Source organism: Calypte anna, chromosome 23 (genome assembly GCF_003957555.1).
Source record: "Calypte anna isolate BGI_N300 chromosome 23, bCalAnn1_v1.p, whole genome shotgun sequence".
In the NCBI taxonomy this organism is placed as follows: Eukaryota; Metazoa; Chordata; class Aves; order Apodiformes; family Trochilidae; genus Calypte; species Calypte anna.
In genome coordinates this window covers 4,772,077-4,797,888 of record NC_044268.1, presented here as the reverse complement: position 1 = coordinate 4,797,888, position 25,812 = coordinate 4,772,077, and the positions used below count along the sequence as shown (strand labels likewise).

Sequence of the window (25,812 nt, the reverse complement as noted above, 5' to 3'; positions counted from 1 at the left end):
CTTCCAGTTCTAGTGATTTCCTTTTGCTCAGTGAGCTCTCTGGATACCCAGACAATTCACCTGGTTATGTCCTCTGTCAGCTGCGCAGGATCCGGTGGGTAAAACTTGACATTGAAGGTGAAATCCCAGGGGCCTCCTGCAATGGCAAGGAAGAGGTGGAGAAAAATAAGTGATACTAGAACAGCTTTCTTGAGATCCAGTCAAAAAAGCTTGGGACACATCCAGTCTGATCTTCAAAATGCAGCCTGTGGATCACAACACTGATTTAAAGACTCCCACAGCTGCCTATGAGCAGACAGAAGATGGGATTTCATTTGCAGGGGGTAAGATCCAAGCAGGAAAAACCAAAGCAGGGCAGGCAAACACACATGAATAAAACCACTACTCATGGCAAAAAAATTAAATTCAGTGCTAAGAGCCCAAATTACTCACACATTTTTTCACTGATTGAAAAAAAGATTCATGAAGAGAGGTCAGGCGTGTGCTGCAAGTTAATCAATGAGCTTTGCTTTATCACCCAACCCCATTTTCCAATGTCTTGTAGGGAGGAGATGCTGCTAATTCACTCAGCAGCCTAATGCACCGTGGTCAGACCACAGGTTAAATTCAGTGCAATATGAGCATCAATCTCTGGGAGAAACAGCAAGTGCCAAGACAGGCACTTTACAAGTCCACACCTAAATGCTTTAACACAGCTTGTTACAAACCTTGCACAGTCTTGCAGGCATTAAGTGGAGTGAGAACCCACAGCATCACACCTAGACCTGGCATTATTTGTAGTATGGACAGTCCAAGTGACACAGCTGAAGGGGTTACTCTCTCTTTTTCTTAAAAATCATCACATTTACCCACACAAAACAGTCCTGCCTGACCCATTCAGCACCCCAAGGAATTTCCATAGTTCCAGCTCCTCCCTGCTGTGCCCTTTAACCAGTTCAAAACAATATTTATTTCAGAAAGAGAAGATACCCCTGCTCTTAACTTGCTCAGAGATTTATCCCAATCTCAGCCAGGGAGGATGGGGGGATGAGATGTAGCATTCATGGATTTACCTCTTATGCAACACCAGAACTGGGATTAAACACAGGGCATGTTGTTTTCATTAGGCACCCTTCAAAACAAGTGATCCCAAGAAGACATTTTAGGCAACAGAGTTTTCCTATGTATGGCAAGGAGGATGCAGAGACTGACTCCCTGGATAAGCTTCAACATCTATTCAAGTAAACTCCAATAATTTGCCATTTAACCCATCTCAGGGGAAGAGATTCCAGAGCAAGCTGCTCAGCACACTTCCAAGCTGCATTTCATTTTACCTGCATGGCAGGAGCAGCTCGTGCCCTTTACAAATATTCTACTATTGGTTCAAACTTGGAAGAGCAGGAGCTCTTCCCACCCCACAGCATTTCCCCTCTACTCTGTACTTAATGACACACTTTGTTTGGCATCCTCCACCAAAAGCATACATAAAAGAGTATTTTACTTTCATCAAACAGTGTTTTACTTCCATGGAATGCTGTTTTACCTTCAAAGAAGTCAGGCTTGCTCCTAAGAGAAAACAAGAGCCTCTAAAATGTATTTTACACTCCTCTCATCTTGAACTAGATCTTTAAATACAACTTTGGAGGACATCTGGCATTTGCCCTGATACTACTCGAGCCATTTATAACTTTAGTACCCTGGAACAGCCTCAGAGTCCATAAAAACCTTGCTACAGCATCCAATTTTGCTCCAGCTCTCTCAGTCTTTGAGATTTAAATGATTCTCACTGACACCTCTTTTTTCATCCTCCACGAGGGAGCACATCTCCCACTTCAGCATCACATGGCAGCAAGAACAGCGTGGGCTGGCACAGGGCAAACACACCCCAAGCTCTATTTTCCCAAGGAAATGACTTTTCCTAAATTGAGAGCATCTCTAAGTACTTAAGAAGAAGAGAAATGATGCACAGGCTGCTTGAACTTGTGCTGATCCCTGTCAGACACCCTCACTTGAACTCTCACCCATCCTTGGGCCCCCTGGACTGCCAAAGCCAAGCTTATTTAGGGAAGGGGGGAGAAACCACACACCCCTGTCTGATAAATCTGATCTACTTACCATGAACCTGCTTTTTGATTTCTTTGGCAGGATCCAGCCACGTCTGTAAGAGGATAAAAACATTCACAGTTTAGCAGACGTTCCAGAAACACCACAGCAAACTGCAAACTGCTAAAAATAGGGAAAAAAAAAAAAAGATAACACTTGACATGAACGCAGCCATGGAAACAGGAGGAATGGTGTGGTTTTCACAACTTTTACTCCAGTCTGGGGTCTTGGTGGGTGGATTTCCAACCCTTCACCTACCAGGTACCCCTATTTGCAGGGGAGGCACAAGGAGCAAGAGGGGAAAAAATAAAATCAGTGCATGAGGGCTGCAGGCACACAGCAGCAGGGGGGTCACAGCACTCGTACAACACATTTGTTTTTTCTTCCAGAATTTTGAAGAACAGGCAAATAGGAAATCTGCATTCATTTCAGGCACCCTGTGGCTCACCAAGACTTTCTATTATTAGCAATGTTTTTTAACTGAAACCCAAGTGAAAACATCCAATCACTGGGGGAGGCTGCAATATTTTTACTGAAGCGTGACATAAACTTTGTCTCTTTTAAGTGTGACTCAAGTTTGTAGTAATTATCTCAGCTACAAATTTAGAAGTATACCCTTTCCCCTCCCCCCCCCAATTGCTCTCAATAATTTGGGGTTTTGTGGGCTGGTGGTGCAACATAAGCCTCAAAAAACAACTCCTGTTTTTGCCACCATGGTCTGAGCAACTCCTGGCATGTCAAGCCTCTGCCTTTCCCTTCCCAGAAGTCAGGATCTGCTCCCTGAAAGGGATGATGTGGTGCTAACAGCCCTCCTGGAGAGGCTACATTAAAACACCTTCTTCATTTTCATGAGCCCTAAGTAGGATTTGGACATCAGGTCTCCTGAGGTGAAGGAATTAACCCACTGAATCCCCCCCCAGCTAATCTGTCCTGACCAGAAGGACACACAACTTCAGAGCAGGGACACAGCAATATTCACACTGAACTCTATCTTTTTGGTATGTTCACCCCTCTAACCCGTACAACTGGGGATAAAAAATCCAACTGAAAGGTAACACACACCACTTCTCATCCTTTTAAGGTCACCATTTTAAACAGAGCATCTCTCCACCCACACCAGTGCCACGACTGCTGGGTACCTCCTGCAGTATGACAAGATTCAGGCTCATCTTCTGCAGCCTATGGGTAGTTAACTGACTCTTCAAATCCCAAGAAGAAAAACCCAAACTGGATGCTTTTCTAGAGTGAGAAAAACCTTATTTTCCTCTAACTTCTTGAGCTTTACAAAAGAATGGCAGTAAACTAATACACTCAAATTCCTCCAGGTGAAGATCCAAGTCCACATTGATTTTTTTTTCTTCAAATCCCCATTCCTGAAGTCATTTAGTCATAATTTCTGCTTCAAACCCTCCTAGTTCTTTTTTTTTGGAGTACACTAAAAGGAGTTTTAAGAAGAGCTCATGCCCCATCTCCTCCCCCAGGGGAGATGAATCCTTCAGAAGAGCTGAACCCCCCCAGGTGCAGAGCACCCCACCACAGCAGCTGCTTACCCTGGAGGTTGGGGTGTCCCATATGGCCAAACCAAAGTAGTCTTCTTCCAGGAGGTTCAGGTGGTCACAGACTTTTTTAAGTAGATCTTGCCCCTTGGCATGTTTCTGCAAAAAACCATAAAGTATATTCAGTGGGATGGGCATAAAATTCAGACTGGAGAGGGAGTGGGAACTGCAGGGGGTCCCTCTGCTACCACCAACCCCTCTCCAAGCTATGGTTCTCCACACAGTTCAGTAAAATCCAAGGTTTTTTATGGTTTATTCTCTCCCAAAGTACATCTGCTCTGGTATCTCTCAGCTCCAAGCTGTCTGGCAATCAAGCACTGATCAAAAGATGATGGACACAGGGTAGGAAACCACTGCTGGAGTCCCCCGATTTGGGGGGCAACCTGACTTAACAGTTTCACAGAAGAAACAGCAGCTCAGACCCAAGGACCATCATTCCCAGGGCTTCTTCATCAACCCAACCTGCTGCTAAACCCCAACTCCTCCATCCCTGCCTTGTACCAGCACCTGCTTAGCACCCAACTTCTTTGAGCTTTGAGCGTTCCCATCTCCTTGGTTTTCCCTTTGCTTTTCTCCAGTCCTGCAGAAACGAACTGGCTCTAGGAACAGATATCTTTTTAGTCCAAAAGCATGAAGGAAAACACCCCTGAGGCACAAAACTATGGTAACCAGAAGGAGCTCATTCTATTGGAGGTTTTGCTAAGGAGAAAACACAGCTCTGGTGACGCCCAAGCAGCTTTCCCGCTGCCTGGCTTCTGCCTGCATCTCCCCTTTTATCACATTTGCATGGCAACTCCTCCAAAAGCCTTGTTTTATTCCAGCCCTGCAGCTATAAGGTCCTCAGTGCATCCGTTGTGACTCGAGGGGTAACACAGTGCATGGTTATTTCCTGAGGAATTAAGGCACTGCAGACATACAGAATGAAAACCCTTCCATGGCTGTCAGCTGGAAGGGATGCCTGACAGCTCTTATTCTTCTGGGATAAAGGCATTTGTGCTGCTCCTTGCCTACACCTTTGAAATTCTTTCACAATTAAGTCTTAATTGCTAGAGCAGGACTCCACCAGCATTAAACTAAGTGTATTTCTCATGTCTGGAGGGTCTCCTTGACACAGCAGTCCCTCCTAACCCTCCCCCACAGTTCCCATCCCATCCTCCAGAGACAGATTTGTCCCATCTTGCCCAAATCAGGACCAACCACCTTACCACCAGCCCTCCCTTTCACCAGCAGGGCAAGGGGATTGCTACAACCAACATGAGATGCTGCCACCAACACTTGGGGGAATATTTTCCTTGCAGGGGCTGCCCAGGAAATCCCTGGCTGCAGCAAGAAGGGATGGGGCAGGGATGCTCCGAGCTGATCCCAGGCAGGAACAGCAGCACTGGAGTTACACAAACAGCCAGCACTGACCTACTTGCCCAGGATCACCCAAGGTTACTGCTTTCAGAAGCAGCCCTGTGCCCAGATACCCTCTCTCCTGGCCCATTTAGCCAGAGGGACCAGGGAAAAACAAGCTGATGGAACTATGCTCGAATGGTAAGTACCAGATTATTAATATTCTGGACAAGTGCCTCAATCCCAACGGGGATTTCTCTGAGTTTTTTATTGCCCTGACAGCAAGAGAGAAGGCACAAAATAAAGCAGAAGAAAAGCTCTCAGATGAAGGGGGTTTGCAGGGCTGTAAGTCAACATGATAATTTAAATTGTCTGCTATAGCCTAAACATAGTGTGTTTTTCTTTAGATCCAAGTTCCAGGAGTTCTGTTAGCCAGCAGCCTGAGAGGGAAAACACCTTGGGTGAATATAAAAAAAGCATAAATCAACCTGACAGACTATTTTGTTGAAAGAGGAGGGGCAGAAGATTTTTAGATAATCTCAACCTAACACAAAAAACCCTAAACTCTAATCTGGGATACAAATGAGAGAGAAGATGAAGATCAAAACTAAACTGATTTTTTTTTTCTTTTTTTTTAAACTTCCCCTCACCCATACAAAGCAAAGCACCCTGGAAATTGTGGAACAATTAAAAAAAATACTCCTAGGCACCCAAAGAGTCATAGGATGGTTTGGGTTGGAAGGGACCTTAAAGATTATCAAGATCCAAGCCTTCTGCATGGGCAGGGGCACCTTCCACTACACCAGGTTGGACAAGGATTCATCCAGCCTGGTGGCCTTGAACACTTCCAGGGAGGGGGCATGTATTTTACAACACACTAAATAAGCTGGAATAGCTTATAGCAAGACAGCTCAAAGCCCCTCATGTAATTCCCTAGCAGCAAATGAGACCCCTATTAAGTGGCATTTCTGGTGATTTTTCAAGGGGAGGAGAAGGGAGAGGGAAAAGAGGTGATAGAGAAACAAACCCCAAAAGCACTTACATCCACAGCACACTCAAAAATGGTGTCATCCAGCAGGGCAACTTTGCAGTACATGTTTCTGTGTCTTTTTACTGCTCTCTGGGCAGCTTTCAAATCCTTCTCAGCTTTGGTCTCTGGAGTCTCTTGTTTGGTCTCTGGCTTGGCACGTTCTTCCTTTGCTTCCCCTCCTTCCTTGCCCTCCAGCTCTCTGCTGTCTGGCTCCTGGTCCTCCCTCCTCTCCTCCTGTGCAGGCTGAAACCCCCCCCCCACATAACCCAAATTAAAATTTAGATGTGTCAACAACAACAAAACAAACAAAAAAACATCACTCAGAAACAAGGATTGCATAGGGCTGGGAGCTCTCCCCCCAAATTCAGGATCTGTACTTAAAACCTGTAACCTGGACCTGGTGCAGCAGCTTGGGTGAGCGTGGTCATGATGTTAATTTTTAAAGCCTTTCAAGTCACCCTCAAGTATTCATTTAATAAAGGACATAATAAAAAAGGAAAAGGGGTTGATTAGCTAAATCAGGGCACATAACATCATGCACATCCATCTGTCTTAATAACAGCACCTTTAGGACTAGGATGTCTTCCCCCTTGTAGGTCAGACACTCAGGGCACCAATGCTGCCATGGGCTTTGCTCCAGCCCTCAGCATGGCAGTGGTGGCATTAAAAAGGGGGAACTGTGGGTGTCACACCAAGATGTCACATCCCTTTCAGCTGACCAAGCAGCTCTCAGCCAGGAAAAAGGGAAGGCAGCCTTCATCCCACCCCCCCTCTGCCTACTGAAGCACTTTGTGAGCCTTTTTAATTGACTAAAACAGCAGAAAGAGATGCAGCACGGGGATGGGAGGAGGAAGGAAACAGGGTGGGTTTTTTTTTTCTCTGCCATTTCAGCAGGTTAAATGAGTTCACCACAGGCTCTGACAAGTGCTGGAAGGGGCTGGATGCAGCAGGAGCCTGCAGCTGGGGTGGAGAAGAGCAAAACCCCATCTTTTTCAGCCCATCGCGTCTCATGAAATCACACCCAGGCACAACTGCATGGAGGTATTTAAAAACTAAATAAATGTCCACAAGCTGCTGACTTCTGTTCCAGCAGGGCTGGGACAATCAGGAGCAGGGAATCAGTCAAAGCTGGTAATGCCCATCAGTCAGCATTTATCAAACACCCAGCACTTTGCAAATGCTTTCACGGCAGAAATATCTGCCGAGTGTCACAGTTGGAAAAGCCAATGATGATCTAAAATAAGAACTTAAAAAAAAAAAAAAAAAAAAGGTTCAAATGGTTCATCTGAAACAAACAGCCCATGGTGAAGGAAGGCTGCGGGTGTACACACACTCAGAAACAGCAAATTGAAGTGAAATAGAGAAAGAAATCACACGGTTCCTCTTGAAGACATAATTCCTGGGATGAAGTTTCATGAAAATTTCCAGCTGCCTCTCACTCTGCTAAGTCCAGCCCTCAGAGATACAAACCCATGGTTTTTCATAGGCTCAGAAACTTGGGAAAATAAAGAAAAAGGTGTCCCTATCTACCTCTTCTACTCCTTCCTCATTTTAATTTGGATTTACGAGTACTGCCTACAGCTGGCAGTGCTCTAACTTGTACTGTTGGTTGAAAATGAATGGGATAAACCCTAAAGTTTGCATGCATGGAGCCTGCTCAAATCATTAAGGCAACAGGGGAGGTAATCCAGATTTTACCATGAAGGGTGCAATGAATCCAGCAATACACACAGCTTGCTTTAAAAAAAATCTGCATCTCAGCAGAAGGGACATGAGCTTCTCCCTAACTCTGAGAAGCTCCACTAATAACAGCAGAGCTGCAATCACCCAAGGAGTAGCAGAGGGAATCCAACACCCCGAAATCAATAACCAGCTGCAGCTCCTGAATGTCTCCCTGTGGGTGTCTCTGCCTCAGTTTTCTATCATGCTTTAAAATCTTTACATTTTGCATGAGAAATGACCCTGGCTGTAAAGACCAGACATCAGATGGTTACCAGGAGCTGGGCTCAGCCCACGTGCTGTGCAGAAATCCCTGTCTACATGATGCATAAGCAAAAAATATTTCTATTTGGCAGGCTCAGCACCAGCCTGGACTGAACAGATGACCAAGTTTTGAAATGCCACGCTTGTGCTCCTTGACCCTTTCCTAAATCCACATCCTCTTGCAAGCCCCCACCTCACACCACTGACCTGCCTTTATCCTGCACAAACCAAGGACATCCCCTTGAGCAACTGCTCTGCTGGGAATTATGAACTTGAATCCTAGTTCTGATGTGATTTCCCATGCCTCAGCAGAGTGAAGAGTCAGCATGGGGCATTTTAAGTTATGCTGTGAAGTGTGAGCACAATTTCAGGAGCAAGAACTTTGCTGGACAGTCTGACACAGGGATGCAGGAGGGGGGAGCAGGTAAGGAGCTGGCAAGAGCCTTTTTAGCATCTCCTGAGTCTTCTGATCAAGCTTATTGAGGATGACATACCTAGCTTCACTAGGATAGTTACACCTTTATCCTACAGATAATTATAGGTGGGTTTTTTTATAGTTTTGGCTCAAAAGACACACTTCCAAGAACAGAAGGCAGCACAGCAGATGGAGCAGGGTGCTTTACCTGTGTTTCTGCACTGCTTAAGGAATGGAGATCTAAGGATGGATCGGTTTTGAGCTCAGGCTCGGGAGCTGCAATCGGGGCTTTCACCAGGATGTCTTCATCAGGGCTGGCTCCTAATCCTGGGTCTTTCTGGTCACCTCCCACCTCTTTAGTAGCATCAGTGTCTTTGTCCTCTTCGGACACCTGAGACTTGGGCCTCCTGAGAAAGGATGAGAAGAGGCGGGAGAGCCCCCGGCCCTCGGCGGTGCGGCGTTCCTTCTTGTTCTGCTCCTCGTGTGTGGCTGTGTCACCGTTGGAGGTCTTCTGCTTCTGCCCCACTGCTGGCTGTCCCTCCAACTGAGCCCCTTCCTCTAGGGAAGCCTCTTGCTTTGTCTGTGTTTCAGCAGCTCCTTCCTCCTCCTTGGCTCGCTGCTGCTCCGAGTTGTCAGCATCCGCCGCTAAACTCTTCTCTGTTGTCATGATGATGCTGTAAAAAAAGAGGTTCCAAAGGGCTCAGTCAAGAGACTTTTCAATATTTCAGTCTGCATTAAGCTCTTCAAACCAAGCCAGAAGCACAGACACACCACGTTCCCCAGTCACACCACCCTGTCCTGCCAACTGCAGCCTGCAAAGTCATGAAGAGCCAACACATCACTCATTTTGCTGAGGTTTGCTTTGACAGCCACATCTCTGGTGACATTGGCCCATGGTCCCTCCACCATTTGGATGACACTGACTCCAAACTGCTGAATGCCCCTGCAACAGGTCTGCATCCGGGCAAGAGCAAATGATGAAAACATGGAAATGAGATTGGGGAAAGGAGGTGGTAGGAGGTCTTGCTCCACAGGGCTGTCCTGAGGTCCCCTTTACCTCCAGGTCCCTGGTCCCCTCTGGAAGGACTGGCTGAGGGAACAGAGCAGATGAGAATAACAGAATCATTTAGGTTGGAAAAGACCTTTAAGATATCTGAATCCAAGTGTATGGGGACAAACAGCCAGGCAACCTTCTTCCTACCACATTACACCAAAACCCCAGCCAGCCTGCAATGGCTTCTTGTGTCACAGCATCCTCCTCCCCAGCTGCTACTGGAAGAGGAATCTGCTACTTGGATAAAAAATACCATGGCCACAGTGAATCTTAACAGCTGCTCATTTCCAAATGTCCCTGAAAGAGGCCACAGATCATCACCATCAACTAGAAAGGGGGATATTTAAACATGATGAACCACACTGATGCTCTACTCCAGGTGGGACTTGTCAGTGTTGACCAACTACAGTGATCTACAGAAGAAAGGCCCAGTGAAACCCAGCAGACTGCAAGATTCACAAGACCTTTGCACTGACCACTGGAAAAAGAGAAAAATAAAAGATTCCAAACAAACCCCACAGCAGAGAGCAGATTTCTTCAGAGCTTGTGCTACCAAGCTGATGCAATGTTTATTTCAACTTTAGCCTGGGCTGTTGACACAAAAAGATGGAAATCACATGAGAAGAATATCTATTTAAGGTATAAAGAGGACCCAAAATAATCATGCTTTAGAGAGGATAGAACTAATCTTTGCACGTTGCATCACATGTATCTGCAGCAATAAATTGCCACTGCTTACACAGAGCAAATAGCACATAATCCAATATGCCTTTCAATCCCCCCAGCCCAAGCCTTGGCATACAAACATTTGCACAAAACACATCCTTAAAATGCAGAAACATTTCAAGATGTCAGCCTCCTACATATTACTGCATTCAGTGATTTGAATTTAACTCATCCTGATTGCCAGAGTAACCAGAGTGTTTGAAAAGGAAAAGCCCTCCAAGCTTTCCCAAAGTACTTTTCCCCTCTGGTTAATGCAAAAAGCTTAACACTATTCTTAAAGCTGTGGGTTAAAAGCAGCATCAGAGACTTTTGCTGAATTTGCTAACCCAGCAATGCAAATTTCAGGGCTTTACAAGGTTTGTTTTCTTTTTCAATTTCAGGTTTTTGGGTTTGTTTGGGGTTTTTTTTTTGCAGAAAGGTCTTTGGTTAACAGCAGGGATGGTAACCCACAAGTCTGTGCTCCCATTGGAGTGATTCAGAGCTGTGTCAGATTTAGGACAGGCTCTCTGACCTCTTCAAAACCTCTCCACTTGAACTGAGCCCCAGCAGCCAGCTCTGGGGACAAGTGGCAGGGTCCACTGCAGCCTGGTCCCTGGCAGAACCCAGGTTTACAGCCTCATGCCCTACACAGCCTCCCCTCAGTGAGCTGCTCTGGGCTTCTCCAGACCCATCAGAGAGGTGAAGGCCACTGGAACAGCAGATTTCAACCTGCACTGAGGAAAGAGGGATCTGAGCAGAGAGCCTGGATGCAACCATGGGCACCACAAGGCAGAGATGGTGCCAAAACCCAGATGTGGCCAAGCTCCCAGCTAGGTGGGGATCCAGATGTGCAGAGAACCACACTGCATCTGTTCTCCTCCTTGCAGGAGAGAGGACAGGAGTCTGTCTGTCTGTCTCCTACAGGAGTTTTGATTTTACAGGACTATCACAGAACAGGCTCTGCACAGAAGCTGGAAAGTCCAAGTTAAACAAAAGGCTCTGGGGGATCCCAGCAGCACCCGGGTGGCTCCCATCACCTCAGGGAGGGGACAGCCTCACTTGCAGGGGGGGACAGCCAAAAAAAATACCCATAAAACTGAATTCCCTTCTGCCCCAAGCCAGAAAAAGCAGCGAGAGGGGAAAGTCATTCAAACCCCATTGCACCAGAGCTCTCAGACCAAGGGCTGGCTGCCCACAGAGTGCACTGTGATCACTCCGAAGCTGCAACCAGCAGCAAACGGGCAGGGTGTGGATGGCTGCCAGCTTGCAGGGGCAGAATTGAGGTTACTGCTGGTTTAGTGGGGCCAAAGCAGGATTATGGCCTGAGCAGGGTCTGTGGTTCAGCTCAGGAGAGGTTCTGAAGAGGCTGCGTGCTCCCCGGGGTGGGTTAAGGGGCTGTGATGGGTTTGCAGATGGCAGCGTGCTGGTGACCTGTCCCTGCAGCTCTTGCTGCTGCCTCCCTTCCTCCTGCCACCCCTTGCTGGGGATGCTGCTGGCCCCATTAGCAACACAGGTCTGCAGAGTCACCCCAGCCACCCTGCAGCCAACTCCTGCTCCTACCAGGTCTTCCAAAAAAACCTTGTGGATGCTACAAGGTGGTGCAACATCACCCCGTGGCAGTGGTGCAGGAGGGACTCGCTGTGCCCAACTCCCAGGGTGAAGCTGCTGCTGCCCCAGGAGGCACAGGGAGGGATGCAGGTGTTGCAAAACCATCCCACCATGAGCACACTCCAAGAGCGAGCTCCCTTTTGCACCAGCTGCCAAAGCAGCCTGCTTTGTGCTTGCGTCCCACTGTGTTTGTTTGGAATAAATACATTTGTGAGACTCGTTATCAAAACACACATTGGATGCACATCCCTCTCTTAGAAACACAAAGGCAGAACCCAATCCCAACTGCAGGGAGGGGACAGCCAAGAGCAGCTCTTATCAGCTGTGGTAAACAAGAGGGATAGGCCACAAACAACCATTTCCTTTGGATGTAGTTTTCCCTCTCTTGAAATACCAACATTTCTGGAACAAGGAACATTTAATGGTTTGCATTCTAAGGTGCAGTGCCAGCCCTTCCCCTGCACAGGACGATGGCTCTGCCTGGAGATGCACAAACATCTCCCTGTCTTTCCTCCATCCCCCTGGGAACCACCCCAGAGCTCAGCCAGATCCCATCAGGCAGGCTGGGGATGAGGAGATGGGCACGTAGCAGCCCTTCCCTTCCCACCCCTTCCCAGTAAACATTTCAGAGCAGCACCAGTAACTCACTGGGTGCAGACAAACATCTTGCTGCAAGACCTGAGCACGCGTTTCAGCTGCGGAGGCTCCCGGCTGCTTCCCTCCCTTTGAAGCTCAACGTTCAGAAATGGTTTCCTGAGCTCTCGACCAAAAGCAAAGAGTAAGCAAGGAACAGAACTGAGAGGTCGTGTTATTGAAGGAAAAAAAAAAAGCATCTTTGCTGCACTGAGGTGTTTGCCAAGTAGCATTCTGTTTCCATACAGCACCAACACAAAGAGCAAGGTTCCTGCTCCACTGCTCTTCAACTCATTATTTGGTAAAAGCACTGCCCAAAGCCAAACCATCAGCAGTTGTTGATTTGGGTTTTTTTTAAATTGAATTTTCTTTCCTGACTATTCCACAAGGCAATTCTGCAGTGCCTGCAGGTGCCTCGGGAGTTCCCTGGAGGCTGGAGGATGCTCTGCTCTTACAGAGCTGCTCACCTCCTGCTCTGAGCTGACCCACTTGGAAACACCAGGTTTGGGGTTTTGTTTTTGGTAGAGGATGAGGGTTTGATGCCAGACAGCCTGGAAGAGGCAAGCTCTTCACAAGTCTGGGGTAGAGAAGGCGTTTAACGTTACGGAAATAAGCAAATCACAGTGAAATTTAGATATGATCCCACATAGAGATTTCCAAGCAAAAAATCTCATCAGAAAAAGAGTTCAAGTGGATATTTATATTTAAGCTTACAAACATCCTACTCCAGACAAGAAGACTTTAGCAACAGGAAGCAATCTGGAAAAAAGGTAATTAAACACACCCAGAGCAGCCTGTGGGGAGAAGAGAAATAGGCTTCTACCTTCCAAGGAGATCAATATCACTTGTCAACCTCCTCACAGACAGCATCCCCTTTGCCTGCACCCATCAGCCCTCAGAAGAAGATCTGGGGTGTCCCCCAGCCACACCAGGAGTGTCAGTGCTTTGGTGATGGAGAGCCCCCCCACACCTCTTCTTAAAAGGTATCAGCAGCTCTGAACACCAAAGCACATGGGCACCTTGGGGACCTGCTGTCCCCTGCACAGCAGAGCCTCCAGAGTCTTGGGACCCCCATCTGAGGGCTCATCCCTGTGTCTGCCCCAGGGCATGGCTGTAGGAAGCCACCTACACCCTCACCCTGCTTCTCTGCACCAAAATTCTTTAAAGAACACAGATTTGAGGCCTAAAAGGAGAGCAAAGGCTCATTGCTCATGCCACATCCCATCATCCACGGGTTGATCCAACACCAATTAATGTCTGATGAGGACAGCAAAACTCATTTTCAACCCCAAAGTCCTCCAAAGACTCTCTCAAAAGACAACCACACTCCACATCAAACCATTCCCCTTTTCCAGCCAGCACACACTCACAGGGATTTATCTCAACTACAGATTTCAGAGATCCCACCAGCTCCCTGCTGAGAAAACCTCTGAGCCTGCAGGCTGCTGAATTACCCCCTAACTGTGGCTGGGCTCCTGGGCAGGCTGTCAGATAAGTGATGCTGTGTTAGTTCTCTGGAAATAACCATGCTGCAGGTTTGGGTTGTTTGGTGACAAGTTAGAGAGGCTGAAAGAAAACACTAATATCTAGATTTGTGCCTAAAAGCCTCCTACCTGTCAGCATGCTCCAGCCTTTCTTACTCATGCACACAAATAAAAGAGTAGTAATAGTAAAATGTAATTTATTCCTGCTTCCAAGACTGGAAAAACGATTTATGGCTCGTGCCATAACTGACTATAATTCCTAGTGTTTTAGGCTTTTAGAGAGAGGAGAGAAAGGATGGTCCAGAGGGAAGGTTCATTTCTCTGAAACAGAAACGGTTTTGCTGCGATGCCCAACACCAGATGATGGTAACAATGCTGCTGGAACAAACTGTCTTGACCTTCCTACCCAAAAATGTGAGATTTCACCAATCACTCCTGCTCCAGAGAGAGCTGGAAACACTGAAAAGAGAGAAATTTCTGCTAAAAATAAGCAAAAATCAAATAGTTTCAGCAACAGAGTCTTTTTTTTTTTTTTTTCCAAACACATTCCTCTCCATTTCATAATGTGTGTGAAAAGCACACAATTCACCAGGGAAACCACGCAGAACATTGCTCTGAAAGAGAAAGCACAGGCTGAAAATTCAAGGGTTTTTTTAAGACCTGCTGCATGTGCAACAAACCTGTGTCTGCGGGGGGGAGAGGAGGAAACTGCACGGGGAGGACTCGCCCCGGGCGTGTGTCTGAGTTACAAATCCCACATGTGATTTTTACTACAGTTACAGAAACCAGAGCAGAGTGCTGCTTGTCTGGGGTTTTTTTTTTTAAAGCAATGAAATTCAAATGCAATAGACTAAGCCTCTCAATAAGAAGCAAACAACTCGAAAACACTGTAAGGGGCCACAACCATTCCAAATGTATTTCATGTAGTGCTCACCTTTTATAGCTGGAACCAGCATCGCCTTTCTGTGCTGGTACTTTGGGTCCTCAGCAACAGGGATGTTGTTGCTCAGCCTTACCCAGAGGGTAAAAGGAGATTTCAGGAGCCTCATATCAAATGGGGGAAAAATACCCCACCCAACAGACCCCAGATGGCACATTTAATGCTCACTGGACCAGCCCTCATAATCTACTGTATGTCAGCAGCACCCTGCCCCTCTTTCATCTTCTGGTATTGTACAGCTTTCCTATTTAAATAAGGGCAAAAAATAGTAACTCACCATCTGCTGAAAGCAAATCATTTATGTCAAATTGGAGACTGGGCTTAAAAAATGACCTGACTAAATGGAGCAGTAAGTGCATTACAACTGAAGGGAGCCAGGAGCTCCTCCCCTGTATCCTCAGATATCCTCCTGGATGCTACAGAATTCCTTATGCAGGAATTTGGGGGTTTTGCTCTTTCCCAAAGCAATGAAATTTAAATGAAAACATGTACTTGTCACTGGAGCCTTGTCCTCAGCAATGAGTTTGCTGCCCATGAGGGACCTCTGAAGAAAGCTCACTTGAACTTGGAGCAGCTGGACCAAAAGTAGAGCCATGGGGAAGGCTCAGGCAGCAAATAAAGCTGCTCAGACTCCTCCTGCTGCAACGCAGGAGCTATCAGTAGTTTGCTAAAAATTTTAAGGGAACAGTTCAATACTGGTGCTGCTGCCCATCCCACAGCGAGCAGCAGAAGGGACTTTCAGGGCTCCCTTCTCCCATAAGAAGTCGGAGCAGAAACAACATTTCACCTCAAAATGCACAAAAACAAACCTCCAACAAACCACCCCACCATCCCAAACCCCTGCAGAAGAAACTCTGAGCTCAGCCCTGCACCAAAACCCTCCCTTGCAGCAGGAGCCGGGATCTGCCTGACCCCAGGGAGGGACCCCCGGCACCCATCCCCACCCCCTGGCAGCTCCAGCACCTGGGCTTTGCAGATAGCATCCCCGGGGGCTGCTCTGCTCTCCTCGGTGGAGAGAAGGAGTGTGGGCAGGCAGGAAATGAGGCAGGAGCCAGAAATCTGTGCAAATAAAAGCAACAAGAGAGCGGCGAGCAAGCGGCACTGGGTGCCCAGCCAGCAACGCCAAGGAGGGATGGGCTCCATCCCTGCAGGTCACTCCATCCCTGAAGGGATACCTAGGGTGGCAATCACAGCCAAAGAGATGATGGAACCCACACCCAACCTGACAGCAGCCTCCCTCCACCAGCAGCACTGCTCTGGAAAGCAACAGTTTAAGAGAAATAAGCAATAGATCTCGATTGACTCAATAGAAGGATTTTTTTCCATGCATTATTCATAGTTTTTTTGGTTTGGTTTTTTTTTTTTCTTTCTCCCTGCCTGAACACAGATGTGTTTACTCACACTGTGCTTCATTTACACTCAGGGTTTTAACATAACAGGGCTCATTTTCCTTCCTTCCAGTTTTTCAAGCACGGAGGTAAAAAGCGCTTTTTTTTTTTTTTTAAATCATTTTCCCTTTGGTTGTTTCCAAACCAAAGCTATAATTAGAACCCAAGAGGGACCTGCACGCTCCTTTGATGAAGAGCTGACTGCTAGATAAATACCACCATGCACACACACACACTGAGGCACCTGCCAAGTACCTACCACTGCAGCACCGAGAGCCAGCGGGGTGTTGGATGCTAAAAGCTCTTCACAGGCTCCATCTCCTGCTGTGGGTGCTGACAGCTCCAGCTCCCAGGCATGGGCTGTTCTGCTGCTGCGTGCTGGGGACATGGTGCTTAACTGCTTGATTTGTAGTTAGAGGGCTGCAAGAGAAATTTGCATCCATCCGACTGCCTCGAATCCCTCTGACACACCCCAGTGTGACACCCAAAATTCATTAAAAATAACCTAAAGTGCCAGCTGCTTGCACAGGATTCACTGGGGGGGGGGGAACCACTGAGGAGAAGGGTCCCCCAAAAAGCCCAGGTTAAAGCATCTTCAACCCAAGCTTGAAGCTGGGCTTACTGCTTCAAGATTGCTGCTGAACAGGAGGGACATTTAACCCAGTTCCCCCCTACCCTGCCCTAAGCTCATTCCAGAACCTTTTCCCCTCTATATCAGGCATTGCTTCTCCTTCTGGCACCAACACTCCAAAAAGGTTCAGTGCAAAGGAGCCTCCCTCTCCCCAGCAGTGAGGATGCCCTCAGGACAGTGTCCTCAGGATGACAGCAGCAATGCAGTTTTGTTGCTGGTTTGGGTTGGTACCAGGGGCAAAGCTGGGTTTGTAGATGTGGTTTGCTCTATCGAGCACCAGCAGTGGAGATGGGGGCTGCAAGGGGACAACTCCAGTCCCCATCAGCAAGCCCTGAACTTTGCCAGTTTAACCACCCTCACCTTGGGGTGCTGGCAAGGCAGTGGAAAGCTGAAGATTGTCCCTGGAGGGGTTCACAAAACATGTGGGTGCAGCACTTAAGGACACAGTTTAGTTGGCTGGTGGCACCGATGTTGGACTTGATGATCTTAGAGGTCTTTTAAAACCTCAGGGATTCTGTGATTCTACTGAATTCCCCAATTCCTGGTTTTTTTTCCCCCCAGGATGACCAAGCCCCCATCACTTCCACCTGCAGAGCAGGGGATGGAGAAGCTGGAAACCTCCTCAGTACCCACCAGGCTGGAAGGACCCAGCCCCACCATGGCTGCTGGCTCTGGAGACACAACTGGGATGGCTGTAAAAGCTCCACCAAGCCCAGGAGGGATGAGTCAGGCAGCTGGGAGGTTTGTGCAGCTCAGTTTCACTGGGTGGGTACATTCCACTGCTGGTATCATACAACAGCAGCAGCACCGTGTGCTTGCTCCTCAGCAAAGAGAAGGTTTTGTTTCAGGAAGCTGCCACCCTTTGGTGTTTTCCCTTTCCCAAAGTCTCCTCTTCTTCTTCCAGAGCTCAGCATTGCAGGCAGGAACACCAGGGTGGTGAAAGCCTCAAGAAGGAGGAGAAACCTGTTCCCACCATAAACCTCATGCTGTGTACTCCCAGTATCACCGAAAGAACCCAAACCATTTGAAAACTCACATGACCCTGCAACTGAGCTTCAGAAACCACAGAGGGATAATTATAGTCCCCCAACAAACACAGAGGAGCCTGCAGAAGCACAAACCCCATCAGACATCTCCCAGGTGGCTGCAGCCCCCCAGGGCACTCAGCAATGGGGAATGCAAACTGGGATGCAGGCCCCCAGGAGCTGCTGACCTGGCCTCAAGATTAGAAAGAGCAAAGCAACCACCATGCAGATGGGCAGAGAGAGGACCCTGCTCCAGAGAGCTCTCCTCTTTCTTGTTTCTCCTTTTTTTTTTTTTTTAAATTAGAGCAGGTGATGAGTTAAATCAAGCTCTGCACCTTTCCCAGAAGAGCATGCCATAGGGATGATCCTACTGCACATCTCTGGGCTCCTGACTGGACATCCAGCACCATTTAAAGCCTGGGTACAACCATGTTCTCAGCAAGATCTGGTACACAGGTGATCACCAGGCAGGCCAGAAGACCAGTCAGATGTTGCAAATACTGATACCCACCAGTCAGATGCTGTTTGTAAAGCCTCAAAGTATTGACTCAATTTGACTGGGACAAACTCAAGTGCCACCAGGGCCCCAGAAGGACATTGCCCTGACAAATGCAGCATCATGTATTACAGAAGAGCACTGCACATCCCTGGCACTCACTCAGCCACTTCTCACCACCTCCACAAAACTGGGTTTGGTGCTCAGTGACCCCAAAGTCATCCTTCCCCCCTGGGGTGGCTTCAGAAGCTGGAGAGCAAAGGAGAAGATGATTCCTGGAAAACCAGAGCAGGGATTGCAACATCTCCTGCAGGGAGGGTGTTTCTGCACCCACACGGTGTGTGACACCCACCTGGAGTCAAATAAGCAACAGGAGATCACAGTACCAACATCCTCATTGGCAGTCCCCATTCCATGACAAAGTAATTCTCCACTTAGCAAGGTGAGGGGAAAGCCCACATAGAGTTCACTTTTCTAAAATTCCATTACAGAGTTCACTCTCCAAGATTTGGCCCAGTACAGCAGGAGAAAGCACCTGAGAGGTGCCTGGAGGTCCTGTCCCATGTCGAGCACCTCACACACACACACCTTGCTCCTGCTTCTACACAAGGAGATCCCATCCCATCCCCTCCCACCCCATCCCATCGCATCCCATCCCCTCCCACCCCACCACCCTGCACAGCCACAAGCTGCTGATGGGTACCAAGATGGGGGCAACACCCCAGGTCACCAAACCACCATAAGGTGACAGGACTTGAGACCTCCCCAGGCTCCAGCCCAGCACGGCTGGCAGGGCTGAAAATCCTCCCATCCTCACCAGGAACAGAAACCAAAGCAGTAATTAAACATCTTGTTCTGCCCTCAGCAGCCAATTACCCACGAATGACAGAGCTGCTCCTGTCCCGACCCAATGTAGCTGCAACAGAACCCCCCTGCCCAAGCCTTGGCCTCCACTCTGTTTATTTTTTTCCACCCAGCAGTGAAATCAGACAGCTTTAGTTTTTAATCCCCTTAATTAGGGGTGTGCAGCAGTCTTCATTCCTTAATTACATCCATTGACACATCTGATGCAATGCATTTGCAAACAACCATTTGTACTGGAGATGGCTTTGAATCAAAATTGCTGTCTGCTTTTGCTGTGCTGCCGACAGGGAGAAGACACAACCCGGCCTTCCAGCTGCTTTAACAAGACATAGTGGCACACGGCTCAGAAATGCAATTTTCACTAAATAAATCACCCATCTCTTCAGCAGGGTTTGAGCAGGAGGTGATGGCAGCGCTGAGAAACCTCTGCCTGGAGCTGCAGAGTGGGAGCACAGAGACTTAAAAGTTTGCAGAGGAAAAACCAAACCAAACCAAAACAAACAGTTAGCATTTCAGGCAATACTCTCAGTACTGACCTGCAGGCCAGAGGGATGGTATTTCTGTGCCTAACTTGTTTATTTTGGTCCAATCACCTCTTGGCAGCTGGGTTACCAGCGGTTCATTTCTATCGCTCAGCTGTCAGGAATCCCTCTGATCCTCTGGGAGAGCAAATACCCAGAGAGCACTTTATTACCACCACTTCTGCTGCTCAACCAAAATAATTAAGCTGAACACCTTCTGGCTGCTCACGAAGCCATTATCCCAGTTATCCCACAGGGTGTCCGTGCTCACTCTTGCTTTGAATGACTCCACTGGACTCCTGTCCTCGTGCACTAATAGCTCACCAGGACACAGCAGCTGAGCTCCTGTGCCCAGCCTGTCCCATCAGGGAAAGGAAATAGTAAGCAGGATATTAAATATCATTTCAGGGGTCTGGGGAGGGGGGAAGGGAAAGCATTGATTTAAAAAATGAGATGGAAGATAACACGGCATTGTGAGGGGGTTTTTTTCACTGCTGGTCCCCGTAGCTCCCTCTGCTCAGCTCCTGCACCCACCCTCCAGCTCAGGGATGCTGCAATCATTTGCATGGAGGAAATGTGCACAAATGTGGCTTTCTTGAAACGACAGAAAGGAAAAGGAAGCTGCATTCACCCTCAGCAGCTTCAGGGAGGGGGTCAGAGACACAGTGTACAAGCACATTACAAGGGCTGTTTGCTTCTGGGTTTGGTTGCTGCCTTTCTCTCTGCCCTCAAAGGGCTGGGACGGGCAGGGCTTTGTAGGTTTTGATCTCCCCCATCAAACACCAGCAGTTCTCAGCAGGTATTTTTTTACTTCTTCAGCTTCCACCCTTGCCACCCAGCACCCTCAGAGGACAGTATTAGTGCCCCTGGATGGCCTTTGTATTTCTGAATAACAGATGGCAGCAGCCTCTGATCCAAAATCACCCCACTTGATGGAGAAGATGGATCAAGGATCTCTCCCACCCTCCTGCATGCTGCTGGCCATCCACCAGCTGAGAAGACAACATCAAACAGCTCCCAACATTGTCACCACTCCAATATTTCAAAATAAACCAAGAGCCCTGCAAGACAAAATATTTCCTTTAACAGTGATAAAGCAGAAGCAGAAAGGAGAAAGCAGCTGGTTTAGATAGCTCATTGCTAAAACAAATGGTAGCTGAGGCCTGAGCTGCTTTCTGGAGAACTTCCTGGTCTTGTGTACACAACTTAGCATCTCATTGATACCTATTTTACCAGTTAGGTCACAGAATAATCCTTACCCTATTCACAGTGCATGCTGTGGGTGTGTGCACTCACACACACCCAACAATGCAAAGGCAGGATGAATATCTGCATGTTGTTTTGGAGAAGCTTTTGCTTATTTTTCCCTTTTTTAGATTTAAATCCCAGTTGTGCAATTGCCTCGTGCACAGCTGAAGCCTCATTGAGCCCAATGCTGCTCCATCCAGCAGAAAGCTCTGCAGGCTCACGGGGACTCTGTTGCTCGGATATTTAGCAAGCTCCCAAAACCACCAGAAAAATTAAGAATAAAACTTATTATCCTTGGTATTTTGGACTCCAAACCTACTGGTCTTATCCAGCACCCTGCACTGAAGACTGAATGGAGAGTCCCAACTAAAATTATGCTGCAAAAGGGCTGTGAGAGGGGTGCAATACCAGACAAGTGAGCTACTCCTTTCACCATGCTGCTGACAGCAGGAGCCACACAACAATATCCCTGAAATCCACATTCATGCAGCACAAGGGAATAAAATGCCACACAAATCCTCTTTTCTGCAAGCTCTGGTGATATCATTGTTTGGGCTAAAACTGCCATAAGAAGACCCTCCAAATGACGCCAGGGCTAAAGAGTGGAGAGAGCAAAAAGTGTGGGTGAGCTCACCCAGGCTGCCTGGCCAGGCAGCTCATGCCCAACCAACCCGTTATTCCCCCATAAATAATGTTCTTAAAGCACCTCCTTTGCTTCCCTCCAGGTTCTCTTTCTGCATACACAAATTGAAAGTAAATGGTCACTTCTTCCTCTATAAGACAAAAATAATGAACATGCAAACGAGGTCTGGGGCTCAGCTCACCCCGAGACTCCTCCTTGGTGTAAGCTGTTAGCAGAGCAGTACCAAAAATGAGAGGAGAGAAAAGCCAGGCCAGCTGCAGGAAGCACAGTAGCAAAAAGCATGGTTTAAGAGCAAAAAGCAAAGAGAGGAGGACTGCAACGAGCTGGTTGCCATGTAGGATGTTGCTGCACACACACACAGAGCAGTCCTGAGCTCACCCAAACTAAACAAGCTGCAAAAACTGTTTTGAGTTGCAGCTCCACATCAACAACCTTTCATTATCTTACTCCTGAGCAAGGGAGATGCTTAAAAAATACCTTCCTCAGTGGGCTGTGTTCCTTCTCCAGCAGGAGAGGTGCCTGTGCCTTCCCCTGCTCTGCACCTTCGGGTTTTGCTGTTGAAGCACACAGATGCTCGCAGCATCCCCACCCCACTGCCACCCAGATTTGCTGTTTCCCGGGTGTTTTACCTGCTGACATTACAACTGCAAGCCTGTTTGGTTTATTTAACCATGCTCCTACAACTTAAGCTACCATCCAATTACTGCTCCCAATTACTCAGTGCTCAAGAGCTGACGTTAATTACAGAGTTCCTCGCACGGCAGGTTGCTGCCGGCTGTGCTGGGCGATGCTGGAGAGAGTGTTCCAAACCTGCCAGGATCTAGGACCAGGCTCTCCTCTGGGAAAAAGAAAGAAGATTCCCGGTCTGGGTGGTGGACTAAGAGCCCTGAGCAAAACGAGCAGGTCTGGTGAAAGAGGGGATGAGCAGAAGGTCACTGGAGCTTCAGCAGCCAAATCTCAGCAGCCTTTGACTAAATGTCTGTTTTCTTCGAGACTCCACAAGATACAAGACCAGTTGAGCACTGGGGACATCAAGCTGGAAATCTCCAGGATGTGGGGCATACACCACCATCAGCATTGGATTAATTCCTGTGAGCACCAAGTGCCTTTGGCAAGTCATACAAAAGAAAAAGGAAGATGGAGATCCCGAACTCCCCAGACCACAAGGAAAATGTCCCACAAACATCTCCCTCCAAGTGAGGCTCACGTTAAACCATAAACTGATCCTGTTCAGGCATCAACACTGGACCTGGGAGGTAAGGTCTGGAACAAGTCTCCTTTGCAGAGCCCAGGACAAGGGCCAGTGGCATAAGAAGTTGTTTTGCAACTCCCGTTGCTCTGATTTAATAACCACCCCTGCACAAGACATCCTTCTGTCCAGTTTTGAGAAAGATCCCATAAAGTTCAGTGTTTGGGGGATTTTTTTTGCCTTGCCACAAACAAGGCAAACAAGGCATCTGTCAGACAAAGGAGTGGTGCAGGGTGAAAAAGTTACGTGCCAGAAAGAAATATGACTGAACCAAAATTACCTACTCAGTTTTTAATTTAATATTAGATGGTTCTGAGGAGGAAAAAAAGTCTGACCTTCTCTTAATATAGTGCAATGTACTTTCAACAGTGTTTCACTTCTTCTTGAGAGCAGGGTAGGTCAGTGCTAGACTATTTCTATATAAAAGAGTACAAATAAAAAGGTAAATAACTCCTCTTTAGGCTTCATTTCTGTTCCCAGCCCCTGCCTACCTTCCCTAACACAAGCTTTTTGAGAAAACCCCATCTTGCTGCAGGTTGCTCAGCAGCAGGGCTGGGAACAGTGGACTAGGAGCAGGGAACAGAGTGATGGCATCAACTGGTCCCATCAGGGATGTGCCTGATGGGGACATTGGGACATGGACAACTCATGGATGTCTGGGATGGCTTCTGCCGAGACCTCGGGGCAGCAGAAGGCACCTTAATGAACCTCAATATATTTCATATTAAGAGAGGCAATTAAATCAATTAGTGGTCAGCCAGCAAGCTGCTGGTTTACAAAAGGAGTTGATTTTCAGCAGCAAAACTGACTTCCAGCATGGCTTAAAAGAGGAAGATGCCACACAAAGGAATTAGGCAATGGGTGCTGCTGTGGGTGGCACACACCAAACAGTTGTTTAACCAGGAAAACTGGGCTGATCTTGGATCTGGAATCAAACACACACGTTCCCATTTACAGTGATTCAACCAAAAAGAGAATCCTCCCACTGAACTGCAAGTGCCACTTCCACTTTTCCTGTAGATCCAGATCACACCCTGACCTCTGCAACCCTATGAAGCCATAGGGGCCACACTGGCTCCTTACTTGCACAACAAACTATCAGCTTTAAAATCAAGTATCTGCACTGCTGATTTTTTTTTTCTTTTCCAATTTGTATTTTAAAGAAATTATAATCCACTGCAGAATTTTCTTCCAAAGAGAGCAACAAACTACAAGCACCCAAACCACCACTGACAAACTCACAGCTGTCCACACCAAGAGGTCTGGATCCTTTGTGTCTTGAAGCCAACCCTTATTTTTAAGCTTGTGAAAAGCTTGGGGATTTCTCAGGTTGATTTCAAGAAACCTGCCCTATCCTGAGTTCTAGTGACTCATTCCCAAGTGTCTCTGGCTCGCAAGATCCAAACTGGCTGCACCCATGAACCACCTTGTGACTGGGCAAAAACACAGAAAGTGGGTGGGAAAGCAAAACAATGGCTGAGGAGAGAGATTAACTCAAACTAAAAGCAGATAAAAACTGCACAATTGCCAACTGCTGTCTCCTCTGGGAAGGAGGAACCAAGCTGACTGCTGGGCTTGGCTGATGCTGGGATGCTGGGACAATGCTCAGCTTTGCAGGGAGCAGCTGGCTGCATTTCTGCACTTCTCATAAATCCCAAATGCTGTTTGTTGCTCCATTTAGAAAAGCTCTGAGGATGGTTTCCAACTATAGGAACACAGAGAGGCTTGGGATTTTTCTCCTTTTTTTCTTTCGTTTGAAATGAGTGTTTCAAAACTGTTTCAGAGAGGGTTTCTGCTGAGATGGGGAAAAAATAAGCAGAGCCTTGAAGTACACAGGAACAACCCAGCCACAAAGCTCCTGCTTCAGAGATGCACAGCTGCAGTCTGCATCCTCTTCACCCCCAGCCAGAGGATGATGAAGTTTAGTAAAACAGGTGGGTTTAGTTGAAAAGCAAACGAAAGTTTTGCATCTACCCTAAGATGTTTTTCTAGTGGGAAAGCTGAAGTGTTACTGAAGTTACAATTCATCAGACTTCAGGTTTGGTGTAAGTAAGCACTGCTTGGGTTTTGTTTGGTTTGTTATGTTGGTTTTTTTTGCCAGAGTCAGAAGTTTCAGAAGTTTAAACTGACTTCCCAACACACACAAGTTACCACAAGTATTTCAGCTGATTTTCTAGTTCATGCATCAAAAGGGCACAGTTGCCTCCTTATAATTCTGTTTTTGGTTTAAAAGACCCAGGCAGGAGGCTGCACAGGGCTTTTTGCATCTGTTCCTTCTACACCAACAATTTACAGCTGTTTGTGATTGAGAAATCATGAGAAATGGTTAATGTGCAACCACTTCCACCAGCAGGCTCAGCCCAGCAAAGGAAGCAAACCAGCTCACAAACCAGTGCTGAGCTCTGTGCAACCCCTATGACCTGAACTTGTTGAGTGATTGATCCCCAGGTGCTCCCAGGGCTCCTCTGCTTCACCTGTGTGAAATGAATCTAAAGCTGGCAGAGATGCAGCTGTGCATCCACCACACACCCACAGAGAAAAAAAAACAAGAAATAAAAAGTTCCAGCCTGCTGCATTTGCATTACTAGATCACCTCTTGCTGCAATTAGCACTGCATGGCTCAATATGGGGATAGGGACTTTAAATATAAATATAAATATAAATATAAATATAAATATAAATATAAATATAAATATAAATATAAATATAAATATAAATATAAATATAAATACTGGGCAGTGTGATCATCAGGCAGTACTGGTGCTGAAGGCTCCTGTACAACTACATAAAGAAATAAAGCTGAAAGAAAAAGGTTGCAGTGAAATACCAAATTTCAGTGTAATTCCAAGCCTCCTTGCTTTGCTAAAGTCATCTCTCATGTTCATTATCAAGTCCCATTCCTGCCTCTGGAGGCAAGCAGGC

At 47.3% G+C, this 25,812-nt stretch overlaps 1 protein-coding gene across 22 annotated transcripts in view; it reads right to left on the bottom strand.

Moving 5' to 3' along the window:
- EPB41 (erythrocyte membrane protein band 4.1) overlaps nt 1-25,812 on the bottom strand; it is a 90,908-nt gene that overhangs the window by 38,730 nt on the left and 26,366 nt on the right. For 19 of the 22 annotated variants that reach the window (XM_030464612.1, XM_030464599.1, XM_030464602.1 and 16 more), the window contains exons 2-6: nt 8,610-9,075; nt 6,016-6,246; nt 3,633-3,737; nt 2,095-2,137; nt 61-136 (exon numbers count right to left, since the gene is read on the bottom strand). In XM_030464612.1, the coding sequence (XP_030320472.1) occupies nt 61-136; nt 2,095-2,137; nt 3,633-3,737; nt 6,016-6,246; nt 8,610-9,068 (914 nt within the window). In that variant the 5' untranslated portion in view covers nt 9,069-9,075. Of the gene's footprint in view, nt 1-60; nt 137-2,094; nt 2,138-3,632; nt 3,738-6,015; nt 6,247-8,609; nt 9,076-16,472; nt 16,650-25,812 lie in introns of those variants that run through there. The other 3 variants (XM_030464615.1, XM_030464614.1, XM_030464600.1) reach the window with 2 other exon arrangements.